Source organism: Branchiostoma floridae, chromosome 2 (genome assembly GCF_000003815.2).
Source record: "Branchiostoma floridae strain S238N-H82 chromosome 2, Bfl_VNyyK, whole genome shotgun sequence".
In the NCBI taxonomy this organism is placed as follows: domain Eukaryota; kingdom Metazoa; phylum Chordata; class Leptocardii; order Amphioxiformes; family Branchiostomatidae; genus Branchiostoma; species Branchiostoma floridae.
This window is the reverse complement of record NC_049980.1, coordinates 23,384,760-23,400,133: the sequence shown is the minus strand read 5'-3', so window position 1 is coordinate 23,400,133 and position 15,374 is coordinate 23,384,760. Positions and strand designations below refer to the sequence as shown.

General features: G+C 41.1%; 1 protein-coding gene across 2 annotated transcripts; it reads left to right on the top strand.

Moving 5' to 3' along the window:
- The first annotated feature begins 3,378 nt into the window (after positions 1-3,378).
- Positions 3,379-14,566, top strand: LOC118410410 (suppressor of hairless protein homolog). Of its 2 annotated transcripts, none has more exons than XM_035812108.1 (12): positions 3,379-3,504; positions 9,119-9,142; positions 9,423-9,518; positions 9,954-10,119; positions 10,624-10,798; positions 11,114-11,251; positions 11,960-12,072; positions 12,433-12,573; positions 13,011-13,166; positions 13,497-13,600; positions 13,855-13,982; positions 14,340-14,566. In XM_035812108.1, exons 1-12 carry the CDS (start codon positions 3,458-3,460, stop codon positions 14,483-14,485), a joined length of 1,434 nt encoding a protein of 477 aa, XP_035668001.1. In that variant the 5' UTR covers positions 3,379-3,457; the 3' UTR covers positions 14,486-14,566. The 2 variants fall into 2 exon arrangements, with proteins under 2 accessions (XP_035668001.1, XP_035668000.1); XM_035812107.1 differs by lacking the exon at positions 3,379-3,504 and adding an exon at positions 6,257-8,143.
- Positions 14,567-15,374: the final 808 nt, after the last annotated feature.

The window sequence follows — 15,374 nt, the reverse complement described above, 5'->3', positions numbered from 1 at the left end:
TTGGAGTTCAACGAACTGTTATGACTACGACTAGTAACGGTATGAATGTTTGTACCATCAGGGAACGATGACTTGGTAAGACAAATGTGATGCCACTACAGACTCCAGTCAAATGCATGGTGTAGATTTTAGCACTCATTTTAGCATGGCTTGTCTTGCAATGAATGACCCTGTTTTTGTATGCCACAGAGATATCCTATGTAGAAAAAAACAAAAGATTATGATTGTATGTAAACTGAGACTGAATGGAGTTATGTCATGAAATAGATGGTATAGTAGTATTCTATATGGCCCTAGGTACTTTGTGTATGTGTGTTGTGTATTAAGACAGTGCTGAGATAGTATACATGTCAGTGTCTTGTGGATAGTGTGTGTACAATGTGTATAATATTATGTATGCATCTGAATTCTATGAACAATGAATTTTGCTTTGATACTTCAATGATCCAAGATTTCCAGCAAAGGATTATGTAAATAGCTAATCATTTAATATTTAAAGTCTTCATATCAGTAGTAGATAAGAAGTCTGTGCAATTTTATTATATCCTTTGAGGAGAACATACATGTGATTAAGAACCATATTGACAATTAATGTTTCTTCTTTTATTACTACGTTGTATCATTTTACGTCATATCACAGATAAGGGTGTCTACAATCCTTGTATTATTGCCAGTCTGAATATTGAAATGATTCAAAATAAAACAGATTTTAAACATCCGACATTCCAAGTTCTGTTCTTTACTACACACATCACCACACAAAGATGGGGACAAATAGTCAAAGGTCAAAACAAGTTCTCTCATCAGAGTTATCAGATTTTTATCAAATTGTTGTTCACTAATTAAGCAAATAAGGTTTTGATTCACTCTAGAATGGCAACATTTTTGCAAAAATGCAGATGTTTTCCCCATGACCTTTGGCAAGCTACACTGGCACACAATACTATTACAGGAGCATTTAATTCTTGCTCTCCCTACTGTAATAATAAACATATTTTGTGAAACTTTTTGGCATACAATGAAATATGAGCAATAGCTCTTGATATAATCAGTTTCTTCTTGTGCATATTTGTGAATTAGATGCAATATGGCCATTTTTAAGGAAAGTTTGAACCGCATTACTATAAGTATACAAACATAGATATGTTCCTGTAGATCGCTGCTTCTCTACATCCACTTGTTTACCACACTTGACAGAAGAAGAAGACACCAGCAAAAACAACATGTTTTCCCTTCTGGCGAAAACAATCAAATGTGTCCATTGATTCATTGAAGTGATCTGTGAAAGCCAGACCAAAAACAATACCTTCCCATGAATAAACAGTAGTGAGCCTCTTCCACTGACCCATGACCTGGACTGTCATGTCTGATTGACGACTAATAATTCTACCACCTCGGAACTCTACTTCCTGCCACTCTTGCAAGTCTGACGTTTGGGGTCAGTTTCTCACCCACTTCCTACCAACCTATTGACAGTGTATCCGCACGCACACCAACACACCGAAAACAAAAATAAGCCTGCGTACACGGAAGCAAAATGAGTCACTTTGATCGTTTATTGTTTTTAAAATGCGTAATGCAACCAAGGTGTTAACCTCCAAATAAAAATAGATTGGGCAGTGTTGTCATTAACGTTCATCATTTGAATGGTGGATGTTCTGTATAATGTATTGTACTACCATACGAGGTAAACGGGACGAAGCTCATTAAATAGTCGTTGGCAGTATACGTATTACATCAAGAAGGCCAATTACGGTGGCATGGCCATGTCTTAAGCGTTTAGAGTTGTTAGGAGCTAGCGGCTAGCCCTTGCGTTTTGTAGTACAGACAAGCCTTTTCAATAGACAAGGAGAAACGTCTACTGACTTCTGTTAAACTGACGGCGCACACCATACTGATGACCGACCCCCACACTGATGTCAAGGGAAAGTATTTGGAAGTGAAAGTTAAGAATTGAATTTCAAGTATATGTAACCACTTGGAAGTTTTAAAAAAACACCTCACAAGATATGTACAGACTCTAGATGTTTTAGCTGACCGACACACGCCTCACAAAAGATGTAGCTAATAGTATACATTATTTGAAATCGCAGGTTGGCTTCTTCCAACCAAAGTTTGCACGACAAAGCGGTGAGAAACCCCACCTTCCCGCCAGGTGTTTCAACAGCGTACATGGCAAACACAATGTCACAAGTAAACAAAACGTTACATATTGAAGGGGCCATTAGGACCGAAATTTTGATTACCTTGCTCATTTTGAATTTTCATGGGAAAAACTGGGAGCGTCACGACGGGTGAGAAAATTAGATTCCACGGATATTAGTTTTTTTCACAGTCTTCAAACAGTATGTCAGAGCCTGGCGGGGCAGATATTATTCTTCCCGAGGACTATAACCTTAATTTCACAGAGCAAGGTAATTCTATTGCTTCTTGGTTATGACTCTATCATATATCTTTATCACACAGTTATGTATAAAACGTGTAGGGAAAACATCGCCGGTTGCACGGCCTCAAGTAGTAGGAAATCAAATCAATTGTTGTTAATTGTAGTGTGAATTTTTGTGGCGGATTTCCCACAAGGAGGGTACTTTCTCACACTTTGTTAACTTGTGGCCGTGCGGGGAGAGTGGACTAACATATGGTTAGTCCTACAGGAAGTGTTGGCACAGTCTGGATGGTTCCCTCCAGAAATCCGAGGGGAATTGTGTAACCCCGGGACTTTAGTGGGTTCAGGCCGAGACAAAGTCAGGTTTGCATAGCATATATCTCTAAGTCTTTTCATTGTATTTATGACTTGTAAGTGCGCTTGCGCCCGCCTTTTGAGAGAGGTTAGAAGAAGGCACAGAGCCCGTAGGAGGGGACAGTGTGAAGATATTGTCAAAATATGGCCTTGAAACCCTTGGCTTTCTTTAACTTAATCAGGTCTTCACACGGACATTATTTGTATATCCATACTGGTGCACATGTTCTATCAGAAACTATCATTTTGCTATTTCATAAACTTCTAGTTGTTGTTTCTTAACTAAATTTAGAATCTATAATGACTCATTACAATCGACGCACCGAATATTTTTTTCTCCTTACTCCTCTGAAGCCGGCCCTGTCCTCTGGCGAGACGTATGTAAGTTATACGTCCACTTCTGCAGTTAACAATTCTCAGTAAAAGTTCTTTTTTCAAAGGATATCGTTGCCGTATCCTTTTAAGCAAAAGCGGAGGGTCTCCAGGGCACATGTATGTCCGGATGCTGCACTCATAAGAATAGTCATCATTCTAATCGTCTTTACTAATCGTCCTTTCTAACGAGACCATACAATCAAATGTCAAAGATCAAACTTCACGCAACATGCCACAGATCTTCTGCTTTTGGAGAAAGGAGCACAGGCGTCGTCCATCCACCAACCGCTGAGCCGTGTGCCGGTCGGCCCCCCTCCCCTGCTGTCTATCGGCCATGCCCTGATGAACAAGCCAGCTCCTCCATACCCGGCTATGGATCTGTCAGTAAGGTTAGTACGAATTTCTTAAATTTTCTTCAGTAAAAATTAAGAGAAACATAAAAAACGCGCTTTTGTGTTGTGTGTTAGGCCTTACAAGTGAAGTAAAATGCCTTGGTACACCACATGTACAAACGTGGTCAAGAAAATGGATAGTCTTCAAATAAAGGAGAAATGGCTTGACAGCGATCCTAGATAAACTACTGCCTTCAGGTATCTGAACAGTCGAAGAAATATATGGTGTTGTCGAAGACGTCGCTAGATGGCACTTCTTCACAGGCAATTGCGGGGCCCAACTTCTGAACTCTTCCATTTCCGTTGAGATCGACCGTAATTGAGCCAACATTCCCTGTGAAAATCAACATCAAAGTGACTTTACGTCGGAGGTACAAATTTAAAATCACTGGTGCTACTAGAAGTCTTGTGGAAAAGGTGGCCGATATGTAGACCTTTCGTGACTTGTTTCTACCGGACTAACTACCCCGGCTATAGTAAGAATAATTTGCCAGGGGTCCGGACCGGGAGTTCGGCCACCATAAGCTTTGACCGACCTTCCCGCGGACGAACTGTCCTGGCCAAGCATTGAAAATTGTACTGGCCCGGTGGAGGATGACTTGTAACCTAGCTGAGGCACTCGCGCAAGGAAAAACAACACTATGTATGTTATGCAAGTAAAATACGTTTTCCCTTGTGCGAGTTGCATCAGCTGACTTGTAACCCAGATCTGTAACCCAGATCTTGAGGGGAAGGAAATTCAGCACCTCGGTGACGGAGCGTCGGGATAGAGACATTGTCTATGGATAATGGTCTGTCGCGATGTATTTTCACGCGGACGGAAAAAGCTAAAACCTGTCAAACACCGAGTGTGATGTTGTTACTCATGGAGTGACCAGTTAACTCTGATCAACTCTGATAGGTTGTGGGCCTTACAATGCTGCCATCTAGCGACTACTTGGGTTAACGCAACCCATAGTAGTTCATGATAGACGGCAAGGCAATGAGTCCGTCACGGAAACGTATAATTATAAGGTCATGTTTGCGTATATAAGGATAACATTTACATAGGTACACGTAGTTGTACCCAATGAGAGGCCGTATGTCAAGGCTTCACGCTGATGCAACGTTGACAAAATAAAGGGATTCAGTAGCTAACGTAGGTTTGGACACCGGGAATAATAATGCACAGCACTAATAAGTAATATAATGGCAAAGTTAAATTTCAGCGTAATCCGCACTTTAATGTACCATAATGCAATATTCACCACATATCAATCCGATGTGATATGTAAACAAATAAGCACATACTATACAGTTATGTGAGAATTAGTGTGATTCGTAATGTGCACAAATCATTTCAATAAAAACTGTCGGATAACGCCGAAGTCTGGAATCAGTAGAAGCGTCGGCAGTAACTGCGTTTAGGAGTGGTGTCATCTCATTTATAGGTTCGGTTGCTAATGGGCTGGGTACCGGTACAGAAAATTCAGGTCCAGGTCCGGTTCAGGTCCAAAGGATCAGGTCCAGGTCCGGACCTGAACCTGGACCTGATTCAGTATGACTCATACCAATGGTCCATTTCACTACAAAGAAATCTGTTCGGTGGAGTATTAGACTTACACTGGCGTTTTAAAATCCTACAACGTTAACTTAACTTGTACGATTGGCTGTAAAAATTGGTAGAAATTACTATAAACTCTACTCTACTTCACTCTTGTTATTTTCTTCCACCTGCAAGCGCCAAAAACGTGTGAATGCCTGATAAAACAATCTGTTAATTTTCTAATCGGTCCAACATCCGGTCCACCTAATTTTTTCAGGTCCGGTTTTTCTGGACCGGTCCAATAAGAAAAACCGGTTTTGTACCGGTACGCTGTACCGATACCCAGCCCTAGAACTTGCTACAGTGTGCGTGGAATTGGTTGAAAATCAGTTTGACCATCTTTGAAATTCAGGACAACAGTACATATAAGGTGACAGGGTACATATAATGTGACTAAGCCGGGTTTAAATGGGACACTCTGCCCTAAGTTATACATTGTCTGACATGTAACTGTTACTTTGTTGATCTGATGTCCGGGACGCCAAGTTGCGAAAAGCACATACCTTTGCAATTTTTGTTGCTTTTGATATGCATACGGTAACTTCATGTTTCATAATACACGGTCAATGGGTAACTTGACACAAGAGGATTTGTCCCCAACAAGTAATTGGTTGACTGTGGAGACATAATTGAATTCCCAGTTACTGGAGCCATAGTACCTAGACTCTACCAGGCTTCGTGGATCGGTGGTCTAATTGTAGAAATTGGACGAATAGAATCTATAGTACGCTAGGGGAGTTAGCCGGCCAGAAGAGTACGTTTCCTCACCACGTTTTCGCCGGTGAGGATAATGATTCTACCGATCCACGGAGCCTGGTAGAGGCTAATAGTACCGGCACCTGACCATGTTTGGACTGCACCATTCCAGATAAAGGCGCACGTGATTGTCACGTGATGGTTTACGGTGTACATGTACTGAATTGAATACTTTAAAATATTAGTTTGAGTAATGTAATGTTACATTAAATGCTTGGTGATGACAAAGAATGAAGTACAAAAAAGTTGTCAATATAACGTTATGTCTATTCGCTAAGAAGTTACTACGAAAGACGTCTTTGAGGTGTTTTTTTTTTTACCGTTGTATCATTTGCTGAGGCAAGGATGCGACAGGTCCACCTTTATTGCTAGATTTAAGTGACGTGAATAACTCCATTTTCCCAAAAACGCTATAATTTCCAGACGTGAGGATTCCAAGAATTACAGTATACTATAGAAGAAAAACCTTTTGAGACATTCTGTTTTCTCAATGGCTCACAGGTTAGACTTTTAGTACCATGTACAGAATAGCAACTTTTGTTTGTCTTTTAAGTAACAAACTGTTTCAATGAGATGGTTATCATTGGTGGTACTTAAGTCTAAACAACAGTGCTGTTTTTGTTTCTTTCATGAAGATGTTGACTTAGAGGGCTAGCTTATTAAGAAATATTATAATATAAGACTTTTTATGAGTTATTCTTGTAGTTTTTTAGTCATTAGAATATCAACAATTATTGTAAAATTGTTCAAAACTAGGATTCTTATTTTTGGGGTAGACATAATTTTTTCCTCTCTTGCACCTGCCAAAAGGATGTCATCCAAAGAGATGGCTAGGAGTGGCCTCATTATTTACTTAAGATGTGTCCACTAAGTCCCTGGGTTGGGTTACATTACCTTGGCTTCTGTGGATCACTGAATGCTAAGTGCTCTACAAAACAGAAATATTGGGAACCCTGATCTCCAAAACCTTGAAACTGTTATTGGTTTCCTTTACTGCTTTTAAGATGTAGTGTGCATTATAGGCAGATTGAGTGGCCGTATTGTCCAGTTTGTTTAATCTGCCGCCACACGATTCCGTGTCGTTGGGACTAATCCTCCTCCTCCCTGATACAATCTCCGCCCTTCCACAGTAACAACAACCAGCTATGGAAACCACCAAACCACTCACAAATATTGTGACTCCCAGGATTTCCTCTGCATTCACCGGTTGGAAGTCCAAGGCTGGTTGCTTGTTAACATGAACCATTAGCGAAAATTGGCAGACAATCAAATGTATCATGATTGTGCCTGGGAAAAAAGGGTCCCTATTTTCCCACGGATTCAGGTGTAACACAGTTTAGACTGTTGTCGACTACAGATAATCTGGTTAGTTAACAACAAAAGATCTGGTAGATTTGATTAGGGCCATCTCATCCTCATCTGTTACAACTAAGATGGCTGCTTATTGTAACCTTATCCTTTGTTTTCAAACGGCACCTCTCCCAATCTATTGTTGGACCTGTACTAAAGTTGTAACATGTCTAAATTGAAGGCTAACTTCATTAAAGCTACTTAGACCAAAAATTAGATATCCCCTCCATTGAGTTTCTATTTTTCTTTAAGTTTTAACGGATCCAAAAGAAGTTAGTTTGTCGGTAAGAAATAACAAGTTGCGCAAAGTGCTTGTTGTATTGCTGTTCTTTGCTCCACTTTTGCGAAGGATTAGCCCACGTACTTACCTGCCCACACATTTCAGACACAATTTATCTTGTTACCAATTTCCAAGCAGTCATGTTGAGTAGCCTGCCATGGAAGCATGTTTCAAAACAGCCAGGCAATTAGTGGGGAGGACACCGGCGACATGTTGGCCAGCGACATGTGTGCCTTACCAAGCTTCGAGGACCTTGCGATGTCATGGCGGATCGGACAGAGCATGTACTCCGACCATCAGTGCGAGACCCCACAGTCCCACTCCTCGCCGTCTCCCTACGGGTCTCAGCTTGTGAACACACAGGACGGACAGGTGCCACTGTCCGATGACATTATTCTACAAGACCTGGCCATCAGGGGGATTCCTTCCCAGCAGCCCATGCCGGGGATGAGGATGCCACCTCCAGACTACCTGCCTCCGTTCCTGATGGACACCCTGACTCAGCTGCAGACCTACTCCATGCCAGACAGCACGCCCCCTGCAGCCATGTCTCCAGCCTCCATGCAGTCAGCGTCAACTCAGAAGTTTTCCCTGCATGCCCCCATGCCCATGCCCCCGCCCTTACCGGCCCAACCGCACAGCACTTCTGCTCAGCGTTCTGGCTCGTAAGTACTGTATGGTGCATGGGAATTCTCCCTGCTATTTTGACACATTGAGACTGGGACTTGATAGAAATGCTCCAATTAGAAACCCAGTATGGGAAGAATTGGTAAAAATTTCTTGAGAGAAAGTATAAAAATCGATGATGCTTAAAGAGGAGACTGCCTGTCAGAAATTTAATTGCAGTACTGGATTTAGGTTGTCACTCAGGTGTGCAGTTGCCTTAGAACAGTAGTTTCTTATACAGTGAAGGAACTGTGCTCAGAAATGTGTTGGTTTTCAAATGGAACATATCTTACCAAAGTTTAAAAGGTTCTCAAATGTTCAAGCACTTAGTTTTTACGTGTGAAGTCAGAAAAATATGGTGGTTCAATGATTTCCTTGTCCATGTACTTTGTTAGCATTTAGATGTGTGTGTACATAGTTTAAGGGACCATTTTTGTTGAAAAAGTGAGTGGTAGATTTTGAATGAAATTTGCAATGAAACAACTGTTTTTGTAAACTATTAGTGTCCTCAGACAGATAAGTTTTCTGTGATAAGCTGTGTGCCAAGTTTAAGAGCTTTGCCTGCAATTTACAACTGGCCACAGGATACTACTACATTATCCAATTCCTGTGCACACCTGCATAGGTAACTTGATTTACTCAGACATAAACAACTAACCTTTCAGACATATTGAGGCTCTTAAAGGGGTACTAGACTCCAGAGAGGAGTTTCTTTTCCAATAGATTATGTATCAATTAATTCACAATCAGCAACCTTTTTGCAGAATTTCACTTATGGCAGATTACGCAAAGTGTGTCTGGATAACACCTAGCTACAGTTCAAACTTATTTCTTAGTGTTGACAAAGTCAATTGATTAGAATAGCCTTTATCAAATTATGCACTGATGCATTTATGGTATTTTCATCAAAACTGCCATAAAGAAACAAATCAACGTACTTGAACTCAGAGCTAACACCTGATTTCTTTTCACAGGCAAAATGACAGGAGACTTACAAAGTAAGTACTTTGTCTGTGATTTTGTGTCGTGGTACATTTGTACTTCACAAAGTATATTGTGCATCTTTCTGTGGATTTACATAATAAGAGCAGTATATTACATAGAACATTTCAATCTTTCCTTTTTCCCTCTCACATTGGCATGATTGTAAATTGTGTTAAGTCTTAAATGACACTAAGGGGAACTTGTGTTTTTCCATCTAAAAGGTCACTAGCATTTAATCAACTTAACTGGGGAGTAAGTGTCAAAATTCAATGTAAACTGTTTTTGTCTGTTAAGGGAGGCTATGCGACAGTACCTGAGGGACAGGCCCCAAACAACTGTGGTCATCATGACAGCCAAGGTTGCACAGAAGTCATATGGAAATGAGAAAAGGTACTTAATATGTTGTGATAAATCTAGCACAGTTTTAGGATGGGGAACCAGCTGGAATTGGGAAAGTTAATTCTTTTCCAGTCCTTCTTGACTCAAACCATAGTTGACAGCTCATTTGTATTGTAAATCACAGTTGAAAACAGCTACTTTTGAAATTTCTCTGATAGATTAAACCTCACCCTGGTGTATACACTGTATAAACAGAGCTGTAGAAAGCTTTAAGTTAATTTTTCTTGTCCCACTCATTATTTCGTTGATTTTTTGTTGTTTAGACTGACATTTTACAATTGCTACTAAGTACATTTTCATCAGTTTCATGTCATGAAGTTTGGGATGAAATCTTTTGATGTCCAAATGAGCAAAATTCAATCCTGGGAGGAAGGGATGGGTCCTGGAGACAGTCCTGCAGTAACATCCAATCTTCCCTGCCTGTAGGTTTTTCTGCCCCCCTCCCCTGCTGTACCTGATGGGTGATGGATGGAAGCACCGCCTGCAGCCGGTGGGCTTACCAGGGGAGGCTGAGAACGAGGCCCAGCCCTACGCCTTCATCGGCATCGGCAGTGCAGAACAGGAGATGCAGCAGATGAACCTGGAGGGCAAGGTGGGTCCTGTTTGGTTTCAGTAGCGGACACACACACATTACGGCACACCTATTTTCAAATATCCCATATATATACGACTTATGACATCCCACATTCTGAAACCTTTGTATTCTGTATGTAATGGTTAGGGTTGAGGTAAAGGGGAATCCACAGGGGGGGTAGAAACATATGTGCGTCACAACATGGGAGTGTCAGAACGTAGGAATGTCGAAAGGTAGGGGTATTGGAATGTAGTGGTGTTAGAATGTCTAATAGAGTGTAGGACCATACATAGAAAACTGGTGAGATTGGCCAAGACAAGATCAGACTACATCATACAAAATTCTTGAAGTAGAAGATAAAAGAATATGCGCATATAGATCATTGTAAATGACTGTGTCTCTTAAGAACATTATGTATTGCTATCAATTACTCAATTCAAAATAAAGAGTGACATGCTTCCTTTGCTTGTCTATAGTGCACATTGATGTCAACTGGAGATGTTAATTTTTTCTTACCTTTAGAACTGGGCAGTAGCAAAAACTCTCTTCATCTCGGACACGGACAAGAGAAAGGCCTTTGAGCTGAAAGTGAAGCTGTTCTATGGAACAGGTGATGATGTCGGGATGTTCTGCAGCAAGAAAATCAAGGTCATCTCAAAACCCTCCAAGAAGAAGCAATCTTTGAAAAATGCTGAATGTAAGAATATTAGCATACCTTTCTGGTTTGAGCTAGCATATAATACGGTGTAATAATTATGCCTCTAATGGCATTCAATTTCCATGTTTACTGTCTTAATCCCTCTCTGCACCTTTGACTGTGAATCTGATTCATAAACTGAAGTTTAAGAATCCTGCTAGTAAACCCGCAATGTGACTGCTTTACAGAAGAGTTCAAAAATCTGTGTGCAGAAATTGCTAATCAAAAAGTCTGTGAATCAGCAACAGCAACTACTTGAGGCATGCACAAGCCACTAACTGTACTAACTGTTGCTGTTTTCCTTCCCTGTGCCAGTGTGTATCCCATCAGGCTCCAGGGTGGCCCTGTTTAACCGGTTACGCTCACAGACCGTCAGCACACGCTACCTCCACGTGGAGTCTGGTAACTTCCACGCCAGTTCGCAGGAGTGGGGAGCCTTCACCATACACCTGTGTAGGTCACACAATGCACCTGTTAAGTGGAGTTGTTCTGAAATAGGCCACACCAAATTAATTTCTTGGTTCTTTTACATTTTACAGTACAAATTGAGAAGCAGACCAAGTGGAAAATTCACTGTAAAGGGCTGGGAAGAAAACTTGGCATCTTTAAGTTACGAATAGCATATTTTCTTCCTAGGAATATGGGTGCCAAAGGACTTTACTAACAGACACTCAGGCCCTTCATGTTGGTCATTCCAGGTGATAACACTGTTTATGAGTTTGAGAACCAACAAATCAAATTGGTGTGGCTTTATATGGACTGACATGTACCCCAACCACCAAAAAGTGCTCTTAAAAATGCTGCGGCATTCATGTTTCTTAAAGTAGTGTAACTAGAGCAGTTAAGTAAGCTATATGGTTATGGTATTTCATAATCTCTAGATCAACATACCCTCATTTAGACCTAAAGACCCTTATGTTATGAAAAGCAACAAAAACCGTGGGAATTGTGACCTATCAATGTCTGTGAGGCACAATTATATTCACTTGCATTGTACATGATACAACTCCTTTCACAGCAATCTAAATCACAAGAAAAAAAGATATAAGACAATGGGATCTTTATACCTACTGAACAGGTGTCTGACCTCTATACTAATGCATGCAATGGTTCCGTAACTTGATTCAGATAGCAGGGAATTTTTTTTCATGTTGTGTTCAGTGGAGGAGTCCCAGTCGGAGAGTGAACACTTTACCGTACGAGATGGCTACATCCACTATGGGTCCTGTGTCAAGCTGGTGTGCTGTGTCACAGGCATGGCACTACCAAGGCTGGTATGTCACTGTCTCTTGTGCCTTGAAAAACAAAAAAATTCATAGTAAGCAAAAAGGGAAATCTGTAACGTATATACTATATTTTTAACAATACAAATGAAAACTCCCATTAAACTTGTTGCACACCAAAGTGTATATATTCTATTTGAAGTTCTTAAAAGTTCTAATAAGTGAAGCTACCAGTAGCATGGGCTCCTAGTTGATATAAAAAGTAAGATTGTGTACTATCAAGTTCCCCATCTGGTATTGTTGAGAAACAGATCAACCAGTATGTACTGATGATAGCACTTACCAATGACCAGTCTAAAATCAGCCTTGCAGTGATCAGATCCATGTATAAAAGCTTACATTTTTTTCCAGGTGATTCGAAAGGTTGACAAACAGATGGCCCATATGACAGCTGATGACCCGGTGTCCCAGCTGCACAAGTGCTGCTTCCACCTGAAGGACTCGGACAGGATGTACCTGTGTGTGTCTCAGGAGAGGATCATCCAGTTTCAGGTGAGGTAGACCCCGTTAATACCAGGAATTACTAATCAGGATTTACCTGGGCATGGGATTGACGTCAAATTGAATTTCTGAACCTCCAGAAGTGGATTCCGTGGGTTGGGTTTACCCCAAAGGACCTATATTTTGGACCATTGATTCTGCGAATTGTGACAGTACTAGCTTGACATTTTTTGAATCACCCACTGTTGTGGCAAGCTAACATAAAGTATGGTTGTACACAGGTTTATTGTTTAATGTCCCAGTTAAGTACAACAACCAGTGGACCATGGCTAAATGTTCCATTCAAAGGACCAGCAAGACAGGTAAAGGGCAAGAAAGAGGAAGGGGTTCATTACATGTCACTCAAAAGGTGCAGGTTCACATGAAACCTCAGCTTAAGGCCTAGGCTATAACCTTGAAAGTTTCAAATGTGTGTGTTGGTGTTTCAGGCAGCAGAATGTCCCAAAGACCCCACCAAGGAGATCTTGAATGATGGTGCAGCCTGGACGATCATCAGTACTGACCAGGCTGAGTACAGCTTCTGTGAAGGGATGGGGCCAGTAAAGGGGCCGGTCACACCTGTGCCGATAGTGGATAGTCTGCAGGTGTGGACTCTTATGTTTTCTACCTGCCATTATAATGAGATAAAATCTTTAAGATGGCATAATGTCCAGCACTTTCCGTTTGGGATGGCAATACTTCGTGTTTGGGACCGCATTGTTGGCCCAATGTAGCTGCAGTGTGAAACAGTACCAGTCAGTATCGCCCTATGGAAGGTGACAGATGATCACCGAGATGTTGGCTGTAGATTGTATAATATCTATTATACATTATGTAGATCCTGGTTGTGAATTGAGATTCTTAAAGTTGTTATTAAGTGATTTTCCAACCAAAATTTATCTACTTTCTTCATCCTCTTCCCTCTCCTGTACCAGCTGAATGGAGGAGGAGATGTTGCCATGCTGGAACTGAATGGAGAAAACTTCACCTACAACCTGAAGGTGTGGTTTGGGGACGTGGAGGCAGAGACTATGTTTAGGTGAGTACGATAAGGAGCAGCACAAGATGACTATCATAGACACACCCTATGACAGAACTCCACACAACCTTAAAAACTGTTCTTGCTATCCTCACATTATGAGATGTACCTTTATGGGACAGTGCAAAGTTGGAAAATACTTTGATCCATAGGCAGCTTTCATAAGAGCTTGAACCAAAGTAAGCTTGGATTACATGCTCATTAAGTATGATTGTTCAAGTAAGCCAAAACTGAAGTGACTCTCCACTCTACAGGTGTGCCGAGAGCATGCTGTGTGTCGTTCCTGACATCTCGGCCTTCCGAGGCGGCTGGCGCTGGTTCCGACAGCCCACGCAGGTGCCGCTGTCTCTGGTCAGGCACGACGGCGTTATCTATGCAACAGGTACGTTAGGGGCAGTTCCACTGAGGTTCAGGTTAATATATCAGGCCATGCTACAGAAACTGTCTACTATGTAATTTAACATAGGCTGGCATTCTCTGATTGTTAAGAGAAGCAGGTGACCCTCCTTGGTCAGGGATGAATGTCTATCTTAAGGTGCGGACAATTCTGTTAATCTTTTCTGAACTCCTATTTTTACAACCTTATCAAACTATTCTAAATACATATATACAAAATGTGCTTAACCCTATCCCTGCTGCATACTGTGACCCTATAACCAAAGGGAATTGGGAGCCAAACAGTGTGATAAAGGCAAAGGGAAACTGCTAAAAAACTGATTACCTTATCCCATTTTCACAGGTTTAACATTCACCTACACCCCAGAGTTGGGGCCACAGCCCCCTACAATGGAAGAAGCCATCATGTCTAATCCAATCAGACCCATACCTGAAGACACATCAATCACATTTCCAACCAATCATTATCCAGACCTGGAGCAGCTGTGATCGATGCTGTTTGAGGAAGGTTGTTGTGAGGCATCGTGAAGAAACAACTCATTGCCTGATTTAGACCTGTTGGCTTTCATATATTACACAGCAGGGCTTTAGCCAGCGTTCGTTTTTCCGTCAATTGACGGAAATGTGCTGCGTCTGACGGAAAAATTGTAAAACCAATCCGTCAACCTTGACGGACAAAAATCCTTGGTGGAAGCTACAGGCGGCTTGGGGACGCTGTCCACGGCCGTAAAAGCCACACACTATTTGTCTTGCTATTGTTATGATTGTTGATAATGTGTGTCGGTACCCTTTCGCATACGATAATCTCATTAAAATCCCATTTTTCAAGATCTCAGTTCGGTCTCTCCAATAACCTCCTTGGTCTCTCTAACTCCTGGAATAGTGTTTTCGCAGTTTTCGCGACAATGGGAATTGGCTGACGGAAAACAACTTCGAGCTGGCTAGAGCCCTGTTACACAGTCACGTTAGACTTGCGTATGTTTACATTGTTTGATACGACAAATTATTACGTGAAAATATTAAAGGAAAGAGTTTTGTAATTATTCTGTAATTTCCTTGCCATCTCAACACACCGGGGATATACAGCTGCACTCATAGCCTGTAGAAAGCAAAATATCTTTAATTTGTTTTCTTGTCAGTTGATGACCATGACAGTTATTATGTGAACGTCTCACTTTACCTGCACAAATGTCATGTAATTTGAATACATCCTTGTATTATGCCATTATGGTAATATTTATATTTTGTGTGAACATATATCTTTTATAGATAATATTGTATTAATATAGTTACATTATATACTCACATAAACACAGTCACACACATACAAACACAAACGAATCATCCATCATTTTAGAATCATTACTCAGGTTTATTG

Bases quoted from the DNA above. Each gene is read 5' to 3' on its own strand.
- LOC118410410 (XM_035812107.1), top strand. From the start codon at position 7,644: ATGTTTCAAAACAGCCAGGCAATTAGTGGGGAGGACACCGGCGACATG. The intron at 9,143-9,422 runs GTAAGTACTTTG...TTGTCTGTTAAG, and splicing joins AATGACAGGAGACTTACAAA to GGAGGCTATGCGACAGTACC. The intron at 12,073-12,432 runs GTATGTCACTGT...ATTTTTTTCCAG, and splicing joins GCATGGCACTACCAAGGCTG to GTGATTCGAAAGGTTGACAA.